At 33.8% G+C, this 25,273-nt stretch overlaps 2 protein-coding genes across 6 annotated transcripts; one reads left to right on the top strand and one right to left on the bottom strand.

Moving 5' to 3' along the window:
* The first annotated feature begins 12,036 nt into the window (after positions 1 to 12,036).
* On the top strand, positions 12,037 to 18,340 carry LOC130614470 (uncharacterized). Of its 2 annotated transcripts, XM_057435898.1 has the most exons (3): positions 12,037 to 13,368; positions 15,347 to 15,436; positions 16,056 to 18,340. In XM_057435898.1, the coding sequence occupies exon 3, from the start codon at positions 17,192 to 17,194 to the stop codon at positions 18,101 to 18,103; it is 912 nt and encodes a 303-aa protein (XP_057291881.1). In that variant the 5' UTR covers positions 12,037 to 13,368; positions 15,347 to 15,436; positions 16,056 to 17,191; the 3' UTR covers positions 18,104 to 18,340. The 2 variants fall into 2 exon arrangements, with proteins under 2 accessions (XP_057291881.1, XP_057291882.1); XM_057435899.1 differs by lacking the exon at positions 15,347 to 15,436.
* Positions 18,341 to 20,251: 1,911 nt separating this feature from the next.
* Positions 20,252 to 25,017, bottom strand: LOC130614744 (mRNA export factor GLE1-like). Of its 4 annotated transcripts, none has more exons than XM_057436190.1 (4): positions 24,792 to 25,017; positions 24,064 to 24,293; positions 21,658 to 22,923; positions 20,252 to 21,147 (listed from the first exon to the last, which is right to left on the bottom strand). In XM_057436190.1, exons 2-4 carry the CDS (start codon positions 24,259 to 24,261, stop codon positions 20,470 to 20,472), a joined length of 2,142 nt encoding a protein of 713 aa, XP_057292173.1. In that variant the 5' UTR covers positions 24,262 to 24,293; positions 24,792 to 25,017; the 3' UTR covers positions 20,252 to 20,469. The 4 variants fall into 4 exon arrangements, with proteins under 4 accessions (XP_057292173.1, XP_057292174.1, XP_057292175.1 ...); XM_057436191.1 differs by having other exon boundaries at positions 24,842 to 24,989; XM_057436192.1 differs by lacking the exon at positions 24,792 to 25,017 and having other exon boundaries at positions 24,064 to 24,718.
* Positions 25,018 to 25,273: the final 256 nt, after the last annotated feature.

The raw sequence follows: 25,273 nt of genomic DNA, 5'->3' as shown, positions 1-25,273 counted from the left end.
AGTAAATATCAAGGACAGAGGAAGGTTATGGTCAGTAACCGATGATGTTTTCGGAACTTTTTGTACAGATTCTTCTCGTGGAAGACAGATCTAAGTGGTTGCTAAGTGTGTAGTAGAATTCAGCCTAAGTTGCTTACCACTCTGTCAAAACTCAGCCTAGGCAGTTGCTTAGCAGTTGCTTAATTTTTCAACCATATTTCAGCCTAAGTTTTGTAGCAACCAGTTGCTTATAAAAAAAACGTACCGGGTTTATTCATAGTAGATTGGGACGAGATAATCGTCGCAACCTCGTTCCTAGGACTTTTTGTCTCTCATCGGCGCTGCGCTAATTGATTGGTCTGACAAAAAGGCCCTGGAGGAGGCTGCTTTTATTAGTCGAGATTTTTCACCTAATTATGCGAAAGATAGCTAATACGTCACCCGGTACGTGAAATATTCAAGCTAAAACTAATTGTAAACAATAAAGATGGACGACAATGCATACATGTTTTGCATCAGAGAAAATTATGTTGATAGTACATTTACTTATTTAATGGTCGCCACTAAAATGTTCGTGGCTTGAAGCTCCTTTAAATCGTTGTTACTTTTTATGGGTCAGAATGAATGACATCTAGGCAATATATTTTAGTTGAACATGCAACTTTACATAATACCCATATTTTGGTAATTTAAGCGAATGAATATTTGATATTAGTCTTTGATGTTATTTACACAAAAGTTTTTATTGCCACAAGAAAATTCAGAATAGTCAGTAAAGTTTTTAAGGCCCCTTAAATACATAAAACATTTTCAAAAACATTTTAATTTGTGCAACTTTTTCATGGCGCTATAGAAGGTGATAGAGAAACTTTTGTATGGTCGTGACGTCCCGGAACACTTTTCTTATTCCATTTAGCGAAGACTTGATTTAAAACCTATAATTTCTATACATTTTGTTGTCAACTTTTTAACTCTTCGTCGGTTGGATTGCTTGGTTTTGAAATTTTGTCATTGAATTTTTCCTCACCATAGTGACGTCATTGTAATCTTTAATCGACCTGGATCCAGTCCACAGATAATTTCAGAAAGGCCAGTAAAGCTTTTTGCGGACCCTACTACATATGAAGCTTAGAGAACATCATTGATTATTGTAACTTTTCCTTGACGTTTTTCTTTCCTATTTTGGTCTTTTCTCAATTCTGAGGTCAGTGAAATGTACTTTTTAAGATATAAACATGACACTCTATAATTAATTTTGTTAAGTTGTAGCAATATTATTATACCTTAGTCATATTTTCACGTATTATTTAGAATTTCGGTCTGCATTGCTATTTAGGTTCCTTTTTAATTCTGGTCTGTAAATTACAATGAGTTTGGTCAGTACAATCATAATGACTATGGTATACTGTACCTTTTCAAGATGTAATATGATACCCTATCAATTTTAAAGTTAAAGCACCTATTATTTAACGTCTTTGTTTGTTAATTTCATTTTTTTTAAATCTGGTCTGTGAATTACAATAAATCTGGTTTGTAAAATGTACATTTAAAGAATCACGTGATTCAAAATAATATTGTTTTTAGACTAGTAGGTAGTATAACCACCATGTTCCGCATATCTTGTATTGACGTTTTCTTCCTATACTCTTATGACTTTTGACCATATTTGGCGCATGTGCAATATGTATAAATATACCACTGTGTCATGCAGTACTTATCTTTGTTTTTATTCCTCCCAAATATTAGTCCTGCTTGATATTTTTTTAGCGAGTTATGTTAACCTGCAGTATACTATCAATTTGACCATTTCTTGAGGACTAAAAAAAGCCTTTTAGGGCCGAAAATATTGTCAGTATTGTTTATATGAAAGGCTGCGCAAGAATTTGTCTAATTTTTGATTATAATAGGGTATCTTTATAATTTGGCGACGAAAATGTTTGAGAGTTTGTACTATCAATTATTGATAAGTTATTCAAAAGAACAAAACAATAAACACTGCAGCGGCGAAGACTTATCTTCAATGTCTTAAATTACATTAATTAAGTCATTACTACAATGCATTTAAAACTTTGAGGCCGAATAACTTGGAAACATGGTAGTTACGACAGTGCATAATTAGGGACAACCCGGCACAAAATTGGATAAGCTTTCCAATCCTGAGTTTTTGAATCAGTTTTGGAATGTACGGGTGGTCCATTACATGATCCTATGCATTTTCTTGCTCAGTGTTTCAAGATCTATACGATAAAGCCAACGGGCATACGAATTTGTAGAAAGATTTTTTTGTATTTTGGCAGGTCCTTGCTGACCTCAGCAAAATCTCTTTAAATGTCTGGTAAATGTCCATGTTCATATACATTATTTCGATCAGATTTTCAACCTCTCTACAATAGATAGTTTTATGCGTCGTTTTTATGGTTTGAAAATCTTCTGGCAGTGTTGTTAAAAAATTAAACATAATCGTCCAGTGACAAATCGCCTGTTAATTTAACTAAATGCAAAGCTACCATAAAATATAGGTTGAAGTCTATTGATATCTGAGACTGCAGTTCTAGACCGTGGAATAATCCACGAGATCGCTCGTCCTTTATATATCGCATTTCGTGTTCCCGTAGCAAAACATTTTTCCTGCGGACAGACAGAATAACCAAGTGGAACACCTTAGTAAGTCTACGATATACCGCAAATCCAGTAAATCGCTAACAACAATAAACCGTTTCAGGCGAAATGTTTTCTTGAAACTATCCGGCTACTTTAGGTGAAATTGAAACATAAGTTACAACTTGTTGCGCCTTCACCTTTATCCCCCCCAAACAGCAGAGTAGTTTCGTTACTTCATGCTAACAGGGGAACAAGGATACACGAAATACCGACGCCGACAAACAGCGGTTTAATTAACGTCGATTTTTCTACGAACTGATTTCAAGATAAGAAAGGTGGAAAACTTTTTTTATTAACAAGCGACAGGAAGTAGCAATATACATCCCTTAACTTCCTATTCCTAATTACATAATACTTAAAAAAAATATATCGTTGATTTTTGTCATAATTGCAGCGTATGTTGTTATTTATATAATAACACAGGTTAAATTTATTGGTTGTTGTGACGCCTGTGTCAATGCGTCAATCTCATGTTTTATTTTCATAACGCTGTCGTGACCGTCACTCAACACGCGTACAGTAGCAGCGCATGTTTTCTTTAAAACTTGAAGAGCTTCTTCTTCTTTACCTTGCTCTTTTAGTATCATAGCAATCATATATTTGCACGCGTGATCATCGCAAGCGTCGTGCGATTCACACGCTTCACTTAACACACGCAATGCGTCGTCTAATTTGCCACCACTTTTTAATACGCTTGCAATTTTGAACTTGATATCCAGAGTGCGTTTGTGTTGTCTTCCGTACGTGCTCACACTTATTTTGTATACATCATCCAGCATTTTGAGCGAGTTATATATGCTTCCTTGAGCGTGCAAAACATCAGCGAACAAGGTCATCGCCTCTATTGTGTAGCTGTGTGAAGAGCCAAAGAACTTAGTGTAGAGTTCGATCACTGTTTCTAAATACAAACTTGCCTCATAAAAGTGGCCTAACTTTTTGTATGTGTAAGGAGAAACAACCTATTGTCCATTGTTCTTTTGCCTAAGTGGATTTTTCCACGGGCCTTATCAACAAGTTTGTATATATTTCGCTTTTTATATGAGAATCTTAAGAATTAACATAGTTACTAAAACTTTCCTATTGATATTACAGTATCGAAGTATTTTTTTAAACAGAAAGACGTAAGGGTAAATAATATACAGACAAACTTGCTTCATAAAAGTGGCCTAACTTTTTGTATGTGTAAGCTATCCAGTATTTGACAATCACTGTTTGTATATCAGTGCTACCTAGTGTGTTTTTCAAGTAAGTGTGAATTGGCAAAAATAACGCAAGTGATTCCTCCCATCGATGCATATCTTTAAATGATTTTGCAAGTAAATATTTTGATTGCATATCCGACAGTGAAAATAGTCATTTTTTTAAAAAAAACTCAAAAAATTAGTATGGGGGGGGGGGGGGGGGGCATAAAGTGCCCGCGGGCTGTAACTTTTGTTCAGTTTGGTTTTAAGTGACGAAACTTGGCACAAAGAAGTATCAATATGTTGTGATTTAATTAGTGACAAAATATTTAGATTGACATGTCATCACAGGACGTGATGACGTTATAATGAGACAATGGTTGAAGAAAATATGTCCTTCTTGGAAATTCTTGTTTTTTATCTTTTTTAAAACTATTTACAGTAGTAGTCATGAAAAACTTTATGAGGGGGGGGGGGGGGGGGCACTTTATACCCTCCATACCAAATAGGGTTAAGATCACAGGCTTCGTGTACCCGTTTAAGCAACTGTGTAACTAAAGGACAGCTTTTTTATAAATCTGTAGATCCCCTTTCCCTGCCCTAAACATCAAGATTAAAAAAAAGTTAGTGTTTGAATGTTGACAGTCCCTGCATAAGCACTCGGACGTGCGCTCCTGTTAAACAGGTAAACGACAACAAGTTCAAAATAATTAGGTGATGGTGCCCGATGATGGGAGAAGCATCTCTCGAAACGTCGCCTACTAAACTATTATGTTCAAGAAATGATAAACTTTCCACAGTAATATGAATACTGAACAAACCGAAATAATATCTTCAATAAGTTCAAAATACTTTCTGTTCTCCAAGAAATCGGGGTTTACAGTATAAGATATACTTAAACGTCAAAGGATTGTACCTCATCCCTACGTCAAATTAATGTTTAGCTTACACTTTTGATTTGTGGGTGCCCTAAGAACTTTGACTTTGTTGGAACTTTTAAATAGTGACTCTTATGAGTTCATGTTAACTTATACATAAGAGTGGGATCTCTATAATAATCCTGAGAGTGTGTCTGTCTGTGTGTGTGTACCAACCAAAGTAGATGGGTTCATTTTCCTTTGATGTAGCCGGAAAAAATTAGTCTTAAATGTTAAATCATCTAACGTTACGGCATGACATCAATATTACTATTTTAATGTCAATGTCTTAATTTAACTTAATGAAGCCATTACAGTGCTGATGTCAGCAAAACACCTAAAACAACCTCTTGTCCATTGTTCTTTTGCCTAAGTGGGTTTTTCCACGAGCCTTATCAACTAGTTGGTATATATTTCGCTTTTTATGTGAGAATCTTAAAAATTAACATAGTTACTAAAACCTTCCTATTGATATTACAGTATCGAAGTATTTTCTTAAACAGGAAGACGTAAGGGTAAATAATATACAGACATGTTAAATGTTGTTTTATAAACTGTGTTAATAAACTACTTCACCATTGTGGGGAACTGGATAATATTATAATCAATGCTTAAGAAAAATTGGTGCAAAACTACACCAGTAAGCTTCTTAATGTTAAACTGTCTTAACTTCATACAGAGGTGATTACTATGTACTTTCTGTAGACGTTTTTTATGTGTTGCTATCTTACGCTGTAGGTCTAACTGGAAAGCTTTCATTCTTGAATATGCTACTTTTATTTTACCGATTTATTTACAGGTTGTTTTTACCAGTGGCCGTAATTCTCCATAACATTATTTCTACATTGCACTATTGTTGGCTGTATCAATTCTCAAAATCGTCTTGTAATATAATTAATTTTTTTGTTGTATTGTCAGCTATTAGAATTATTGTATATTTTGAAATGAAGTAACTCCCCAACTACCTGAATTTGTAACCCTCCGAATATTTGTACTCGTCTGAGATTCGTAAAACGTAAAAAAGATGCTCAGATGATGATACCTAATGCCAGTGTTGTATTGTTGTAACCCTGTTTCATTCTGAATTACTAAAAAAATGTTTTCCATTCACAAGCTTCAACGAAAATACAAGTGCTAAAACCACGGCGTTTTTTTTATCAAGTGTACACTTTTGATTATTGCCCCATAAGGAAACTTTTAGTTTCTAATCCAGGAAGAATTTTTCATAAGATTTTAGCTCCTTTTTTAAAGCAAAAACACAAAACGCACGCTTAAAACACCACAACCATTGATCTTACTTCGCCAAAAACTCTATCAAATCTTGCCTAACCGGAAAAAAATAGATTCGCTCCTGGCGACCAGAAAATTTTCCGATTTAGCAAAATTTTCGAATTAACAGAGTTCGAATCAAGCAGCACAAAATATAAGAATTTATGAGATCAAACTGAGGGGACCGATGTTCGAATTAAGCGGCATTCGAATTAATGGTGTGTACTGTATTACAAACATAAAAAGGCGTTTAAAAGACAAGAAGTCAACAAAAATACACCGACAAAGCTCAACATCACAACATCTAAAATGGCTGTTGCAACCGTAGCTCTAATCGATTTACGTGTTTTTGTAGGCACGCCGAGGTCACGAAAAATTAATGATAGGTTATTCATATAAATTGGGACTGGTTTACGACGAGCAAACAGTCATTACGAAGCCAGTAAAAATATACGATTTTATTTGTCGCTATAAAGATGTCGTGCGTCGTTAAGACGAATTACGTTTTTCTACGATTTATTACAAAAAAAAGCCTTTCAAATTAAACATTAATGTTTGTTTGAATTATAGAAGTTTTTATATTTTTATATTGGAGTAAAAAAAATTAAATAAAAATTCTCAAAAAAACACTTTTAAAGTTGATGATAAAAGATCTAAAGATAAGATCAAACAGGAACTCAAAGTATCTCGCCAGGTGAGCTTGTTTTGTTAAAATGTGGAAACAGAAAGGGGAAATTTGTACAACTTAAATGAAAAGGTAGGTTTAAGATCCTAAAGCAAACAACTGAAATAGTGAATATGAAGCATACGTGAAATGTCAAATCCATTCTGATGCGTAGACACTGCTTAATAACATTTTCTTAGACTTCGACTTCCAATTATCACAGTGCACTATGATGTGGTTTGTATTATTATTAAGTCATGCAGTCCCCTTATGTTTACACATGATTGGAATTTACCTGCTCTATCGACATTGCATTCGCATTTCTAACAGTCAAAAAACATTCTTAGTGCACTTAAGCTTTTCTGAGATTATTGTGTGTGCAACAGGAGCTGTATGGCATCCATTACCATTCATGTATGAGCAAAAGTTGTCATATCAAATCGCGTTAGTCTTTCATTTCAATGCAACGCTACCATATTACCTGATAATGATTTTTTTAACAGTTGATCGTTTTTTTCAAATTTATTTACATTTGACTTATCCGTTATACTGTTCTTCAAAACATACAAAGTTCTTATTAGGATGTGTGTGGATGGTAACAATGGCAATCTCGATAGTTTCTGTCGTCTTTCAGGTTACCTATGGTACGATTGCATACAGAGAAATATGGAATGTCTACCTGTCCTTCATGTTTCCACTGTTTAATTTGATGTTTCTACTTGTGGCATTGCCGTCTTATGTCTGTATAATACACTTATTAAAAAAATCCAGCCGCAGAGTTAAGTCAATATCATCAGCTCAACGTGAAAAAAAATGTGATATTTCACAGAACAAGACTGAATGTGGTTTTAATGCTAATACGAATGAATCTTCTTACGTCATCTCAGTAAGGAGTTTAGATCGACAAAGGAAAACTTCAGATATTGTTGTGCCTTTACTGCTATCGACCTTTCTGGTCGTTACGTTTATAATTTTTGTTTTAATTCCAGATCTTGTGAACTTTTTCATGCATAAAGACATAATTAGAGAGAGAAAAGCTATAATTGATATTTGCACTATATTCTATGGTTTGGGTTTTGCATCGGATGCTGTTATCTATATTTTTTTGTCAACAAAACCTGGAAGAAAGATATTAAACCGTTTCACAAAGAACATATAAAAACATTCCTTCAAGATTATGTAAACTGGATTTAGATGAATAAAGGTTGTGAGATTCATAAAAGATTCATAGGAGAACAAAGCCCTGAAAATTTGTCAAAAAACAAAAACAAAATGAGAATAATCTCAGGCTGAAGTCATTGTTTTCAAGCTAAGATCAGCCGGTTTCTAAATTTTGCCATAAAATTAGAACAACCCACGATGTAAAATCTCTTTCAATTTTCTCATAACTTATAATTGTGTTTGTGATTATTCGTTTTACAGTAACAACAGTAATATTACATTCTTATTGACGCAATCTTTCAAACAATATACAGCATATAGGGCTTCACCAGCGCCATACAAAAGCACCCAATTTTCCCGAATATACACACAAATTGTGAAGAACTGAGTTTAAGAACTGCTTTAGAAAAGAAATTCGATAAGAAGAAAATAAGGCTGAAAAGGCTAGGAAAACGAATTTACTAGTTGTTAAAAAACAAAGCATGTGCAATTAGAAGTAAAATATTTTTTCACTGATCCTCCCCTCTGTACCTGCGACGCAACAAAATTAAACGGTCAGGAAAAACATTAAAATGAGATGTCACCCTCTTAAACTAAGGATCTTATATAATTGAATTAAATGCCCAATATTGCTCCGACTACAAAGAAAGGTGCAAATTTTGGGGCATAGGAGGGCCTTTTATAGTTACTAATCCATGCAAAAACATTGCCAAAAACATGACTGTATAATTGCCCAACACAGGGTGAATTAGATATTTTTGAACCATAGTTTAGCCGCGGCATAACTTTTGATCATTTGTTATAAGAACTAAATGAAGTAAAAACAAAAGCAAGGGTATTTCAAGCCGTTTTCGTCCCTCCCAGTTGTGCCTTCTAGTAATTACTAAGGTTTGATTAGTTAGGGTCGTTTCCATTTGACTGCATTTCTCCGCTGTAGTGGCAAAGACGGACGAACTTCTATGTTAGCGCGTGGGCACTTGAACAAAATATCTTCATTTCCCAAAATGTTCACGAGCTCACAAAAGAAAACTCGTGAGTTTTGCGCTGTTGTGAGCCTCGGTGAAAAGGCCTCTAGTGAAGATTTTGGTAGAAGATTTTAGTAGTAGTATCAAATATTTAATGCAGATAATGAAGTCAAACAAAATTTGCGTTAAGTGACAAAGTTTTGATGGGATTAAAATTATTTGGAATGACTCCGGATACGGACCTTCTTTAATTTTTGTTTTCAGTTTGGATGGCAAAAAGCACGTAGCTCATATTAGCCAATGTAACCGATGTCAACATATTAGCTTTGACGAACTTTTAAATAGTTGACAAACTTTTAAATAGTCGACAAAAAAATAGCTTGTCAAAATTTTTGACGATTACTTTAAGGCTAATAAGGTTCTCCAATTTATTGCTGCAAAATTTCAGTACACAGAATCAAAAAGACTCTGTGCAAAATAATCTGATATAGCAAGCGAAATGATAAGTAAGTAAGACAGAAGTGGATGGGAAGATAAAAAAAACGCAGATCAGGAAGGTCATTTTTTCCGGTTTCCTTAAACGGTTACTTTCAAGGAGAAGCGAGAACTTTGTGCTTGTTACGTTTTATATCGCACGTTGATATATCTTTTCGTGTATACTTCACAACTCCAATAAATGCTTTTAATGTACAAAAAGGCACGTTGTAGTAGAAAATGCTGTGGATAATTTCCAGTGGAACCTGTCCAAAGTGGACATTTTCTAGAAGGATAGTTCATTGATTTTTCCGTGTGGTTTGTTTATGAAGCACTTGGGGTCCAATTTTTACAGTCACAACCCTAGAACATATATAATTATTTGTCCCTCATTTATACGCTTCAGAGAAGTTTCAATGCAATTTCATAAAACCACGTCCACTCTTTTCATAATAAACCCAAACTGCGTCTTCATGTAGTGGCGCGTGGCTTTGTGGTTATGGATTTCGCTTCGTTATTACAAGGTCCGTGGTTTGGTCTACAGCGCAGGCATGTTAGGAAGTGCCTTTACCACAGCTACGGGTCAACCCATGCCATGTGAGGGAATTTGGGTAGGTATTGCCGGTGTATACTTAATGTATACATTCCGAACACAGGACCCACATTGGTAACAGTGTTTCCATTACTGAAGTGATAAGTAGTAGTAGTTTAAAAGAGCCAAATAAAGTCGTTTGTAATTAATAAGTATTTTTTACGAACAAATATAACAATATATATTTGCCAAGGAGCGCTTGCTAAAATAGAAATGAATGAATGTCACTCATTGCGAATTGTGGATGGGATCGCACGATGAAGCTGTATGTCAAAAAGAAATTATGTATTTTGACACAAAGTGATAAAAATTTATCATTATTAATCAGTAAGAACAAAGTAAAGGCGCAATTTTATTCGGGACCCTTATTTAGCTAAATACAGTATATCCTCTTTTCACAAGTCATTTATTTCCTTTTTTTTTGAAACGCATCAATATTTTTCTTCCTGGAGTAGTTGATAACAAAATATAGATAATAGCATCCGATGCAAAACCTAAACCATAGAGTATAGTGCAGTTGTCAATTAAAGCTTTTCTTTCAGCAATTATGTCTTTGTGCATGAAAAAATTCACGAGATCTGGAACTAAAACAAATATTAGGAACGTAACGACCAGCAAACTAGGCAGCAGTAAAGGCACAACAATATCTGAAGTTTTCCTTTGCCGATCCATACTTTTACCTGGAATTACGTAAGAAGGCCTATTCTTATCTGCGTTGCAGACTGTCTTGTTCAGTGAAATACCATATTTGCTATCACATTGAGCTGACAATGTGGAATTAGTCCTGCGTTTGGACATTCTTATTGAGTGAATAATATAGACATAAGACGGCAATGCCACAAGTAGAAATATCAAATTAAACAGTGGAAACATGAAGGACAGGTAGACATTCCATATTTCTCTGTATGCAATCGTACCATAGGTAACCTGAAAGACGACAGAAACTATCAAGATTGCGATTGTTACCATCCATACACATCCTAATAAGATCTTTGTATGTTTTGAAGACCAGTATAACGGATAAGTCAAATGTAAATAAATCTGGAAAAAACGATCAACTGTTAAAAATATCATTATCAGGTAATATGGTAACGTTGCATTGAAATGAAAGACTAACGCGATTTGATATGACAACTTTTGCTCATACATAAATGGTAATGGATGCCATACAGCTCCTGTTGCACACACAATAATCTCAGAAAAGCTCAAGTGCACTAAGAATGTTTTTTGGCTGTTAGAAATGCGAATGCAATGTCGATAGAGCAGGTAAATTCCAATCATGTGTAAACATAAGGGGACTGCATGACTTAAGAATAACACAAACCACATCATAGTAAAATGTGCTCTCACTGGCTAACAAAATGCAGACAACACATCGACCAATTTTGATAAAAGTGATAATTGATGTAGTTACTTGCAATTGTAATAATTTCAAAACTGAAAACAGAAAACTGAAAACAGACCATCAGAGGTATGGTAGTGTCAACACGTCTGTGAAATAGTGAATTTGGAATTTAATGTATTCTTGATATTTGCCATCAAAATCGTGTAGCTCCTTTTTCATTCAAATCATGTAAATCTATTTTCTGTTTTTTTCAAGCAACAAAAAAGTTCACCTGGCGAAATATTTTTATTGCGAGACTTGCCTTCTTTTTTTAGAACTTTTATGTTAAGCTTAATTTTATTATTAATATTAATTGTTTGAGAGAAATTTTTGGTATAATGAAATACGCAATCTTATTAATGCAGCTAAAATTTTATTAAAAATATAATTTAATTCAAAAGAAAAAGTACTCAGAAATATGAAGCAAAACCCACTGATTATTTAAACGCCAATTCTGAAAAGATCTCCTGAGACGTCGCCTGCTAAAATTTCATGTTTAAGAAATGATAAACCTTTAGCAATAATCTAAATACTGAACAAATAAACCGACAACATAAATCTGCCACAACTAAAATAGTTTATCTTTACTAGTTTTGCCTGAATTAATTGCAACGGTTCACATTGTTTAGGCGGTCTACCATGTAATAAAAATAGTTAAATCAATTGACGGCAATCGGCAAACTTTAGAAGGCGGTAATACTTTTGGAATCGATCGTTGACGTCGATTCTACCATTTTTACTTAAGTTAAAATCCGCCTTTGCATTTAAAAAGTGTTTTTAATTCACACAGGTGTCCTATTTTAACTGTTATGGCGGTGAGTAGAAGATTTAGTTGACCTGAGAATTCTTGAGAACTACTAGTGGACGAAAGCCTCTACAATTTCATTACTAAAAAAAAGCATTCTGCTAAATAAACTAACTTTGGGCAATTTTCAATGTTTCTTGTTGATTAAGGCAATGTCAAAAAGAAGACGTAAAATTTTTTTGGATTAATTAAATACTTCTTGTTTATTGCATTATTAATGAAGCAAAAATTAGGAGGGAAAAAAATCAGTTAAAGACATGAAATTTAAACACGAAATTTGGAAAGGCGTTAAAATGTTCTGGTCCCTACGAAAATGTAAATCTAATAAAAATACATAAAAATTCATAAATTAAAACATACTGTTTTATTTATTTTATTTAAAACAATTTTTCTTGTTGTCTAATAAATTATTGAACTGTTATACAAACTCCTTTTTTTGGTCTGGAAATATCAAAAAAGTTCATTCACGCCTCCATATAAATTCGATATAAAAGAAGGAAACAAGAAGAATCACAATTTGAAATAGTATAGAGCGACAGGTGGAAATATTTTACACGCTTTTGAAAAAAAATATTTTAACATTACCATTATTGAGTAGTTTTAAAAAAAGAAGAAAGCCAGTGATGCGTAAAATGTTAAAGTATTTACTTTCGATTGATTCATAAGCATTTATTGACGCAGCCCTACTGTTTAATAACACTGTTTTAACAACACTGTTTCGTAAACTTGCAGTGTCTACAGATTGATATCCACACTCCTTCACAACAAGTTCAAATATTGGTCGCAAAACCCGGAACAATTCAAGAAGATTCGCCCGCCACTCGCAACCACCATTTTGGCTAATTGACTGACAGAAAGATAGATGGCTATCACTAAGTTCACTTTATTGATTTCCGCCGGCGAAGGCGGAATCTTTAATATCGCCTGGGAAGATAGAGAGATAGATAGATAGAGACAGCCCAGAGCCTGGACGCCTAAAACTTGTCCGGGCTAAAGCTTAAATCCTTGTTTTGACAGATTCTTTTCTGAGAACGAGGCTAAATTCAGTTTTAAAGACAATTAATTCTGATATATATCACAACCAAATCTCGGTATAGGTTACGGGAAATAGCAAAGCATGGTTTTCCTTTGTTACGTTGTGTCATTCGTAAAGAGTGAGCCAATGACATAAATTTTTAGGATTACGTACAGGGCACTTTGGTTACACTAATAAGCGCAAGAAATGAACACATAAAATTTGGTACTTATTACAAAAATACCAATGGGTTTGTTTACAAAGAAAACAGCCTCGATGTTGTTTGATGTTGTTCTTACAGGTAGCTTATCTACTATAGTTACATTTAGGATTAAACTAGCATTTATTACTTAATACTCAGTAAAATAGGTCAAGTTTAAATATTAAACTTTTTCGCTATAGCTAGCTAGACTAAGCATGAAAGGAGCTGGGTTAAAAGTCAAAACTTAAAGAGTACATCACATTTTTTAAGATTATACTACACATATTTGAGAACACCTGAAAAATGCATTGTTCATCAAGTTACCCCATATGGCTAATATGGAAGATTTCTTCATAAAAAGCATCAAAACTTTTTTCATGTGGATTACTTTTACATTAACAAAAATTTAAAATTTGAAGATAAACTTTTGCGATTTTGTCATTCATTAGTTTTCAAATTTCTCGCTGGAAATTTTTAAGGTTTAAAACCCATGTCTCACAGTAACTTTTTCGTTCTTATCCTAATGTTAATACATGAGTTGTGCAACAACTTTTGCAGGAAAATAAAAACACATCAAGAGAAAAAGTTTGTTATTAAAATATTATAAACTAGTGTTGTTAGCCCAAGGAAAATCCACGGTTCGCCCATCCTTTTTATACTGCATTGCGTGCTTCTTGCTATTGCACAGCTAAGCTACCATTTTGCGTGACAGACAGATGTATATGGGTATTATAATATAGATTAATTTCAAACCGATTAGTCCCTGCAGTCATTTTGGTGTCAGCGGTATGAAAAACTATGCAACTATACTAAGTAAAAGTCCTATTACTTCAGTAAAAATTGAAATAATGACTTGAAACTTAGTATTACATGTTTTTAGACCAGTTTGATGAAATGAACCCAAAAATTTTTTTTACTACTATCATAGCTTCTGAGTTCTTAATTTTGGCCATTTTTGGAGACGCCGATAAACTTTTTTTGACAGCATATCAATTTTGACAAGCCATGTGTACCGAAAACATTCTAAGTGATTCTCAGGATTAAAAATAATTCAAACAGATAAAATGTGTCCCAGGTTTAGGACTAAATACCTTATCCAGCTCAGAGAAAGTGGGAATGAGCTTCTAAAGCACAGTGTTAAATACATAATCTAAATTTTATGCCGTATAAATACAAAGTGGTTAGAAAGTTATTTTTTGTACACCTGGATCTGCAACACGTTTACTTTGCTCTAATCGCCCAGTCTGGTGCCACTCACAATTAATTTTTGAATATCCACAGGAACTTTTTATGCAAAATGAAAAATGCTAAACAACTGTATTTGCTTTGCAGAAGTAACAATAGGCTTTATCTTTATCATAAGTCGTGTGAATGTTGGTTTATGAAAAATATATTATACCCTTAATGCTATAAGTGCTCCACTGGATTTGTAACACATTACACTAAGTGTCCTCCATGTAAAACAGTTTACGCTTTACTAAGTCTTAACCTGAAGACTTTAGGTCTTCCCACTTCAAGTTAATATTACTTCTGGCTATACTTTCCCAAATTTTGTTATTTCATAAAAGAAAACTGAAAATCTACAAAATTATTTATATATATGTGCAGAAATTTATTTATGAAATATAGGTTTCAGTTTGTTGTGGAAACATGTGTACCAACATGCAATGTCTTGCATACCTAACTAGCTATATACTCAAGTCTTGAATGTTCACTGTTATGGGAGGTCCAAATAACTACCTAGCTTTTTTTTATTTAAATGACAGAATGCCTTAAAAAATCTTTTGTGCAGCTAGCTACATTAAAGCAATGTATTTAGCTTTTGTACTTTATCACTTAATTATTTAATAACAAATGCGCCCTGGAGTGCTGGCATGGTACTGGCTAGGTAGCTTAAAATCACAAAATAAATATTATCCAGATGTGACCATCCTCATCATCAGACATCGGAACAGCGTTTCTGTTCTTTACTTCTCATTGTAGGGTACCTCAAATTCTTGTAAATCCAATTAACAAAAATTACTTAAGAATTCCTCTTCTTGTATATTTGCAGCTTATTGACACCCTCTTATTTTAGAATATTCTCAGAAATAATAGACCAAAAGAAATTACATCACAGTTTCTTGTCCACCGCCTACGTGTGTTTGAGAACAACCCACACAAAAAAGTTCGTTATTTTTTAAATTATTTGTGTAAAAATTACTATTTTATTCACGATAAACCACTTGTCAGTCATTTTATTCCTCCAAAAAGAATCCTATCCAAGGTGCTTTTCTATTAGTGCTGAATTTAATAATTGACATGATTCAGCATAGTTTTTAAAAGGGTCTAATTGCAAAATATGATTGCCAAAGTTCAGCACTTGTAATATTTTTGTATTTGTGTACTCAGCTTCTAAAACACAGACAAGAGACATTATAAGTTCCTCTGGGTGATTACATTAATGTTGGTTGAAAAAAAACCTGAATGATGAGAAGCATGTGTTTTTGAATGGGTATAGGACAATAAACTTATTTAATTTCCCTTGGCCTTGCATCAATCAAATTCTAAAGAAATAAACACTTTTAAAATGATTTTGTCAAATTTGGAAATTGTTGGTATGGTTGGAACTTTGCATATAAAATTAGTAAAGTTGCCGGATTGTTTAGTTTTTTTCTTTTATACTTTTCCGAATTAGCCTTAATTATTTATGAGATGAAAAACAGCGCTTTCAATTCCATTGACTTGGCCATCCCTTAAAAGCACTGGAAGCTTCACTATATGAAAATGTTTTCTTTTTCTTTTAGATTGTGTGCTGGGAGTGAGTGATGTAATCTTTCAATGCGTGTGATGAAAAGAAAGCGAAACCGTTATTGTTTTTTCTGCCAAAAATTTATTTAATAAATCTTGATAAAGTTTAACTGTTTTGATTTGTTTGTTTTTGTTTTAATTGTTTCCCGTGAGTTTTCGAAATTCGTTCCAGCAGATTCTGTGGCTTCTAGTGCCGGTATTTTTACGTGAAAAAAATACTATTTTGTTGTAAGGTCATTTACGAAATCGTTAACGTTAGGACCAACTTCTGCGGGTTGTACAACTCGATGTATTACATATCTTTCGGAATACTGCTAAAAGTGTAATTTTGTATTGCGCTCTTTACTTTTATCATTCTGTGGGAAAAGGCGGTACAAAATTTTAACACGCCTTATTCGTTTTTGTTAGTTTCGCGTAATCTAATTTTCTCGCACATTTTGAAAAGAATATCCCACGCACATTAAATACTCGCGCAGTCTATTCGCAAAAAAAAAGGAGTTAATTATCTTTAATTATCTTTAAGCCAATAAGAATCCTAATAGTGCAACAAATTGTTTTATTATCCAATGAACATTACTTTATTTTAAAGTTTATAATCGAAAGTTAAAGCTCGTGCAGTGTAGCATAATGAAGACGCCTTTTAAAGCGCCATCATTTCCCTCTGTACAATTTAGACTAAAGCTAATTATTTATGAATTTTAATTTAAAGGAATTGTTGAGGCTGAATATTTTTGGTGAAAGATTTATAGCTATAAAATCGTGACAATGTGTCATAAAAGAAAAAATAAGAATATGTAGTCTAAAAATAAACTTTCCTAACTGATTATGTAAAAAAAATTTGCTGCCACCTTTAAAGATATTTTCCAAGCTGTTTTTCAGAGAAAAAGAGAAAATAGATAAATTTTCAGCCTTGCCGTTGTTCTTATTTTGTTTTTATTGTTCATCAATTTTCAGGATTATTATTTTTCTTTTAAAATTGTTCCTATAGAGAAATGAAGTTTATGTATGTTAAGTTAGCTATGATTTACAGTTACAATAATAATCAAAAATTGAATTTTAAAATTTTAGAATATATAATGATTTTGTTCCCCCAGTCCTCTTCAAAGTTCAGCACTTTTTCAGATTATTGCTAATGGCGGAAATCTTTAAGCCACAGGGCTTCTTGTTTATAATTGACTCAATTCCCTTCTGTCTACATATCGTTGGAGGTTACTTGCTTTATCGATATTGCATCAATATCTCCAAATGTCAAAAGATTTTCCTGCTTCATCTCGCTTTCTCGGAGATTGTCCTGACAGGAACAAACACTGCATTGCATTTGCTATTTTCTGTGAAATATTTTCAAATTACATTACTTTTGCATTTCAATGCAACGCTACCATATTACCTCATAATGATTTTTTTAACAGTCGATCGTTTCTTCCAGATTTATTTACATTTGACATATCCGTTATACTGGTCTTCAAAACATACAAAGTTCTTATTAGGGTGTGTGTGGATGGTTACACTCGCAATCTTGATAGTTTCTGTCAGCTGCCATATTATATTTGACGGTATCGATTCGTTAATATTACGGATCTATTTCTCCTATGTCTTTCCTATTCTCGACTTCATATTCCTTCTCGTAGCGTTTCCAACGTACATGTATATCATTCATTCAATAAAGATGTCAAGAAAGAAAACAAATTCGATGTTCTTAGTTCAAATTGCGCGGAACAAGGTAGATAATGACAGCAACAATAATAGAGGAGGAGAAGTTATTAATAAGGTTCGATTTGCAGACACACGTCCCAAAAAAGCGACTTCAGATACCAATGCTCCGCTACTGCTACCAACTCTCTTAATTACTACATTTTTGATTTTCATAGTAATTCCAGACATCATGCATTTTCTTTTATCTAGAGACATCATTAGAGACGACGATACTTTGATTTTTACGTGTGCAATTTTATATTCAGTAGGTTGGACTACGGATGCTTTTATTTATGTTTTTTTATCAACTAAACCTGGAAAAAATGTACTAAACCGTTTCACAAAGCAATAAGAAAGCGTGGATTAATAATGTGAGAGTATATTTATTAATTTTTTATTGATAAATTTGGACATGTCAGCATTTTAATTTTAGTTTCTATATATTAATAACCGTAATCTCTTTGTCGTTTGTCACACCGAGTAAAGTCGTGCTTAAAGCGCCCAGAGACTTTAAGCAAGAAATGACAAACGCAATATATTTTTACAAACTTTGTTGCAAACCCACTCGCCTTTAAAACTATTCACAGGACCTACTTTTGTTTTGAAACCAATCGGAAATTTTTAAAACCTTGAGGTTTTCTTTGTTGCTGCTTTGGGTTAACGACGGTCAGAAAAGGTTCATTTTGACTAACGTTTGGTATTTTAGAAATATCTCTTTTTTTTGTATACTTTATGTTAAGAAAATCAAGCAAATGTTAAGATGTTGGTTACCAATGAAATCAGGACACAGAAGTTACAATCCCTGCCAAAATATTTGTTCAGTAGAGCTCAAAATTTGTTTATACCACCCCTCCTCCCTAATCCTTAATGATTGGTGGGGTATTGTCTCCTATTTCAACGATTAAACGTTAGGGGAGAGGGGGGTGGTCTTTTGTGACACTGTAAAAAAGAAATCAGCTAATTTCCGAGTTTACTTCACATGTTTCGGCAAAAATTATACCTATAGCTAGCTAGCTTGCTGAAGGATCTTGTCTTGTTTGATATAAACTCTCTTTATCCTAGTCAAATTTATTATTTTTCCTTTTGTGTAACCTTCACCAATTTGATTTATTAGCAGTCCAGCTTGGGTTGGACTGCGTAGCAAAAAGTAAAGTGGCTTAGCTGCAATTAGACTTAAGTTTGGAGGAAGGTTGGACCGCCTGTAAGCGTTCCTCTGATATGCAAGACAAATTACATGTACTAAGCGCTCATCCTGGTGGCACGGACGATTCACGTAAAAGCAAGATAGAAAAATGAACTGTTTTTGCTATGACGGGTTTTTTTTCTAAACACCTTTCTCAGGTATTTAGAGGTATTACCATCAACTACTGCATTTGTTAGGGACATGAACAGTCGGTAGAGCGTTCGCCCGTGGAGACACTGTCCCGGGGTATTATCTTTACAATCGGGATATAGTATAATGGAAAAACGAACGGGATTTCTAAGGTAGCAACCACAAGCAAATAAGAACGCGTCTAGGTAACACGCACTGTGAACTTGAATTGTTTACCTATGATTATATACGACTAGCGGAGTTAGGACTTTAGCTATTAAATTATTTGGTTAGATTCAAAATCTTAATTGGTGCTAATTTTAGTTGTCGTTAGCGTGCAACAATTCCACATTTCGAACCTCTTTGGGTGGCAGAGGGGGTTGTTCCGTAATGCGGTCATTGTTAAATGTTCATTTTCTGCAGGCTGCAGAGCACTGGCCAAGCGATGCTGTTTGTTCATTTCAAGAAAGAGATGATAAACGAAAAAATTCCCACATATTATTTCCAGAGTTGTAGGTTATAGTTATTAATGAAGGATTAACCTACGTAGTAATTGTTCTTGGGGGTTGTTTCAGGTTGGGGACCAGATATAAAGATTACAAAACGCGAGTTGCGCATTTTAATTAAAAATATGGTATCATTTGGGAAAATAATTTAGATAACTAGTTCTAACTGTGAACTTCCTTATTATTCCGTCACGTTAGATAAACTCTTAACTTACTTAAAGTCGCACTGTTGTCGAAACCGACAAACTCGTAAGGTAAAAAAAAAGTCGACAAAAAGTGACTAAATTTTGGGTAGATGACTAATATTATTTGCTGACTAAAACTTTTGGCTGATTTTTTACCGACGAAAATTTTTTGCCGACCATCTTTTTTTCCATATTTTCTTTCTTGTTTCTACTTTTTATTAATTGTATGCAATTATTCTTGAAAAATAATTTTTTTTATATACGTATAACCATTTTTGTTGTTTTATTTAAAAAAAACTCTTCATAATCTAAACTTCCTTGATCATTAATGCCTGGAAATCAGTCGGCAAAAGTAACTAAATTCAAAAATTTATTCGCAAAAAGGGACTAAATTTTGTCTAAGTGACAAAAAAAACAAAAAAAACACACGCGTAACTTTGTTTTTCATTCAGTTAATTGTTCTTCTTAGGATATTTTTAAAAAAGATAAAGAGTGACTTTTTAAAGTAGGAAACAGTTTTTTTCAGGACGAATAAATTTAATCAATTCATATTAGCAATGTCATTGTTTTTTAAGACAAAACACAATAATGCACTAGCATTGAAAACATTGTACCAGCATCGAAAACACAACAATTTATCAGCACTAAAAACACAACAAAACACAGAATTCACCGCTATCGAAAACACAACAATGTACCGGCATCGAAAATAAGATCACGTTGACCACCACTGAGCGCTTATACGGCCTTCCGGTTCTTTTATACGACCTTCCTTGATACAAGTGTCCAAAAACATTTTCAACCTTATCACGGTAGCTTTTGAGTTAGCCGGCGTCACGTCCATTATCTTTGGTAAATATTCCTGACAAAGAATCAGCAAAAGTTTTTTAAACTGTTTCCCATACCTCTTCAACATAGCATGCCCGGCAACTTCCAGAAAATCAAACAAAATCGTCGCAGTGACGGACGGTCTGGGTTCAAGATTCAGCATTCGTGTAAACCAGGTCCAACCATATTGTAAACCGTGAGGGTGGTTTCTATTACCAAGTTGAGAAGGAACGTCGGTTTGCAGAATAGCGGCGTACAAACGCACAATACCCGACATCTTTTTCAAATATTTATCTTCTGATTCCACTTCCTGGCCGTTTACTTCATAGCCAACCAGTTTGCAGTATTCCACAGTCGACATATTTTTGCTTTTGGGATGGTAGAATGGGACAAGGTATGGGCATTTAGAAAAGAAATGGGCAAGAAGTAGGTCACCAACGTCAGGAAATAAAGTCCAAACTCCAACCGTGAACGCAGCGATGGGAAAGGCCGTCTTAAAAGACGACGATACTTGAGATTCACCTTGCAACACCAGCTTTTTGGCAAGTAGGTCGCTACAAAGTAGCTAAAAAACAAAAGATGAAATCTTCAATACACAACTCAATAAAATCCAGTGAAATTTAATTCCTATTGAAATTTTTCTTTTCAAGTTACTCGAGAGGTGTAAAGCAAAACAATTTTCGTTCCCTTTTTTGTATGTTAAAATTCAGAATATTTGTTCTTTACGTTTTGGGTAAGGCAAAAGTCGACTTTGGACTTATTCCTTAAAGTACTCTTGATAATTGGGCGTGTTGGGAGAAACAACATAATATTCACCCTGACAGCCTATTGTAGTAACAAAATTAAATTTCGCCAATACCGCCAAATTTATTTCAAGGGCGTAGAATTAAAAATCTCAAATATACGAGCAAAACATATTTTGCAGTTAATTTTTTTCATAACATTTTTTTTTTGAAATTTATAACCCTGACCCTGACTCATTAAAGTTCGGAATAAAAGTCGAAAGTTGGAATAAAGGTATATCAGACATAAATGCGGAATAAATGTATATCAAATATAAACACGGCCCACTCACCAAGGCTTCATTGCTACCTCTTGTGTTGACATTCTTTCCTGATGTTTCGATATCTTTTCCAGTCAATAACATGTTCATCTTTATAATTTTATCCAGCAAATGCTTTGGGCTTTCATCTGATACTGCATTTATAGTAGTATTGACAACCTTGTATAAATCAAACTTATAAGTCTTTTTTGCTTTTTCTGTTGATTTATTTAGCGGTTCATGTTGCTTTTCCACGTCTGCAAGGAGTTTCTTCAAACGAAGGTATTCCAAAAAAGCAGGTTTGGGACAACACATACTTAGAACTGCTCGAAGTGTTGGTTCTAAGGATGCTAACTCGGGTGCAGCGGTTGCTATTGACAGATTTTTCGGTAGCGTAAGTACTTGGCTGGAACTTGCAGATGCTGCGCTTGCAGCGGCTCCAGTGCTTGCGACTGCTCCAGGCGTCGTAGCTAGGGCTGTTGTTTGCTTCGCCTTTTCAGCAGCTTCCTTTTTTGCTTTTTCTTCCGCGGCAACTTTCTCCTTCAGCTCAACGCTCTGCTTCTCACAAGCTTTTAATAGATTCTCCAAAGTTTTATATTTTCCATTTACATGTTGAATACAAGCGTCTAAATTTTCACTTCGATCTTTGTTGAGCGCTTTCGAGAACACAGTCATACATTCATTGTATTCTTTCGAGACCTGGCCGAGCAACAGAGTGAAATTCTGCGGTAACGTCAAATTTGCAGTTTTGAACTCGTTTACAATTCCTTTAACTCTCGCTGTAATTTTATTAATCGGCTCGATATACTGAGTCAAAGATTTGACTTTCTGCGTCCGTTCTCTCTTCCGTTCTTCGTGCTCTTTCGCTTGGATTTGAATGCCTTGCAATTTTCGATCAACGTTTTGAATGTTTTGAACGACATTTGCATTCTTGCGTTGGTTCAAGGCTTCGTAGTGTTCTATTTCGTCAGTCGGCTGCATGCTCTGTTCAACTAGAAGGGAATTCGTTTGAACTGTTTGTTTTTGTACCATGTCTTTATCGATATTTTCTAATCGCACTGAGTGTTCCCGATCGAACGTTTTAAGTTTTTGTTCCATGTTGCGCATTCGCATTTCTGACATGCGTTTTAACATTTCATCGTACTCCTTGTCAAGATCACGTGTCTTTCCATCGTCATCACTGCACGATAGTACGCTAACATTAGGCTGAAGTCTTGATTTATGTTTTTCTGTTTTCTTTATCCGAGGTTTTACAACATGCTGTGATTTAACTTCTCTTCTTTCGGGGGAGAAATAATCCTAAGGTAAAAATTATAAAATTATAAAATCATATTAGATAATCGAGGCAGTCGTAAATAAAATTCGATTATTCTGCTAAGCCTGCTTAGCTTTCGATATTCTGAAAAATGAAAGGTTCTCTTTAATACTTTAAGAGAAACTTTTGCGGAAAAAAGCTTTAGCGCTAATTCAACCTCGTTTTCCACAAAAGTTTCTCCTGCAAAACACGAAAGTTGCCGAACCGCGAAAGCAAAGCAAAGCAAAATATAATCTGATACTTTAGTACAAAATTACGAGTTTTATTGAAAAATCGCAAACAGCGAAAATATACTTCCGTAAAGGAATACGAAACTCTTTAATCCGCAAAAGTTTATTATTAAATTTATCAAAAGATTTAGCAACGGAAATTAATACGTAAAATGTTGCGGTGAACTTAATAAAATAAATTATATAATCTCACTGATGCAAAAAATCGGTTGGTAAAAATCCAATGAATGGTTTTCAGCTTGTTTTGATCTTGTTCTGTAAAATACATCAGCTCCGTCTGTACTTTTAACCTTTTTACACATTTATATGAAAGAAACATATAAAAACATTTATGTTAAGTCTGGATGTTTCTTAACTTTAAAAAGGGTTTTTTCAAAAATATATACAAAAAGCAAACCTGCTTATATGCTTACAATAATTTTTAGCATTACTGTCAATTATAAATAAGTTTTACAATATGGATGCATGTAGCTTTAAAAATAAGTTATTTTCTATTTTTTCCATCCAACTTTTAACTGAAACCATGGACCAAAAACTATATTTAACAGATTTTACTGTAAAAATTTTATTATTTCGAAAAATATAATAGACAATTCTAGTAATCAAGCCAATCAATACATATATACATTTGGGGAAAAAAGTGCATGTCAGGATGAAAAATTTTCAGGGTTTCCTTTTTTTCTATTATCGTTATTTTAGTAATAAAATAGCAATAACAAAACAACATAACTCAGAAAATTTGAGATGAATTGATATTGCTCAGTCAGACAAACTTTTTGTGGAATTGGGCAAGAGCTATTGCTCTCCCCTTATTGATAGGCCTGCTTCATACACAGCAGGGTATAAAAAGATGTTTTCTTTTGCGTAAAGTAAATCTTTAGACCATTAACAAACCTTGTAATTTTGATGTTTCAAACTTTCTTGTTCATTACTTCCATGCAATACTTTTGATCTTCTCTGGATAGCGAAAGGTGGAATTTTGATACTAGGTTGTGGTCTACTCTCACGCCATTCAACAGGGTTCCAAGAACCTGAACTATATTTTAGCTGACCTTTGCGAGTCAATTTTAACTGCATTGCAATATCACCCATTTTGTTGGTCAAAGTGTTATCGCAATTATTATCTAAAGGTAAATGTTACACAAGGTAAGTTATACATTTCATCAAAAATATCCTCAAATTTACTAGCATTCATTTTTTTTCCTTTGAAAAATGCCATTTAAGTTAATCTCCTTTTTAAACGAATGTCAGTATATGTATGAAGGCATAAAAGTGCCCATGGGCCATAAATCTTGAACAACTTATACTTAGGTGATAAAAAACTTGGTACATATACTTGTAGAAAGTCAAACAGATTCTAGGGAAAAAATTATATCATTGGGATCAGAAATGACATCACACATACCTAATCATGAGAAAGTGCTGTAGCGAATTTAGAACTTTATTCCTTTTTAGCTTCACAAAGCAAAAAAATGGCATGACTTTATTATTTATTTTCCATGGGGTAAAAATGTAATTTTCGGCACAAAATCACTTGGGCATGATTAATATTGAAGTAAAATTTTGAACTTACTGAATAATGCATTAATGCAACTGACAAAAAAGTATTTATATATACATACCAAGTTTAAAAAATCTTTGAAAATTTCCTGTTTGCAAGTAAAAATGTTACCTGCCAGACTTTAAATTTCAATATTTCATTGTTTATAAAAAACTCCAGTGGTAAAGGCTCTCGTGTTTGTCCACAGAAAGCAAGGAATTTTTCTAGCAGTCGGTTAGCGTAATATGAGGCAACACACTCTTCAACTCATAACTAGAAACTCTGGGAACCCACAGCTCGAACATTACCAATATATATCCATCTAAAGACGGAAAGTGGGACTTTCTATTGGATATCAGCACAATAGTAGCAAGTCTCCAATGCACTGAGCACAAACTTTCTAACTATACCTAGCACACTCGTCATAAAACAAGGAACGACAATGAAAACATGATAATTAAAATTATCCCTGAATCATTTAAAGTAAGTCTGATAAAATTTTTTGGCTAAAAAATTGTTTTAAATATGTGAATAACAAAAAGCGAAACCATGTTGATAGGCTAT

This window comes from Hydractinia symbiolongicarpus, chromosome 11, assembly GCF_029227915.1.
Source record: "Hydractinia symbiolongicarpus strain clone_291-10 chromosome 11, HSymV2.1, whole genome shotgun sequence".
Lineage (NCBI taxonomy): Eukaryota > Metazoa > Cnidaria > Hydrozoa > Anthoathecata > Hydractiniidae > Hydractinia > Hydractinia symbiolongicarpus.
The sequence above is the reverse complement of the archived record's forward strand: the minus strand, read 5'-3'. Positions and strand labels throughout refer to the sequence as shown.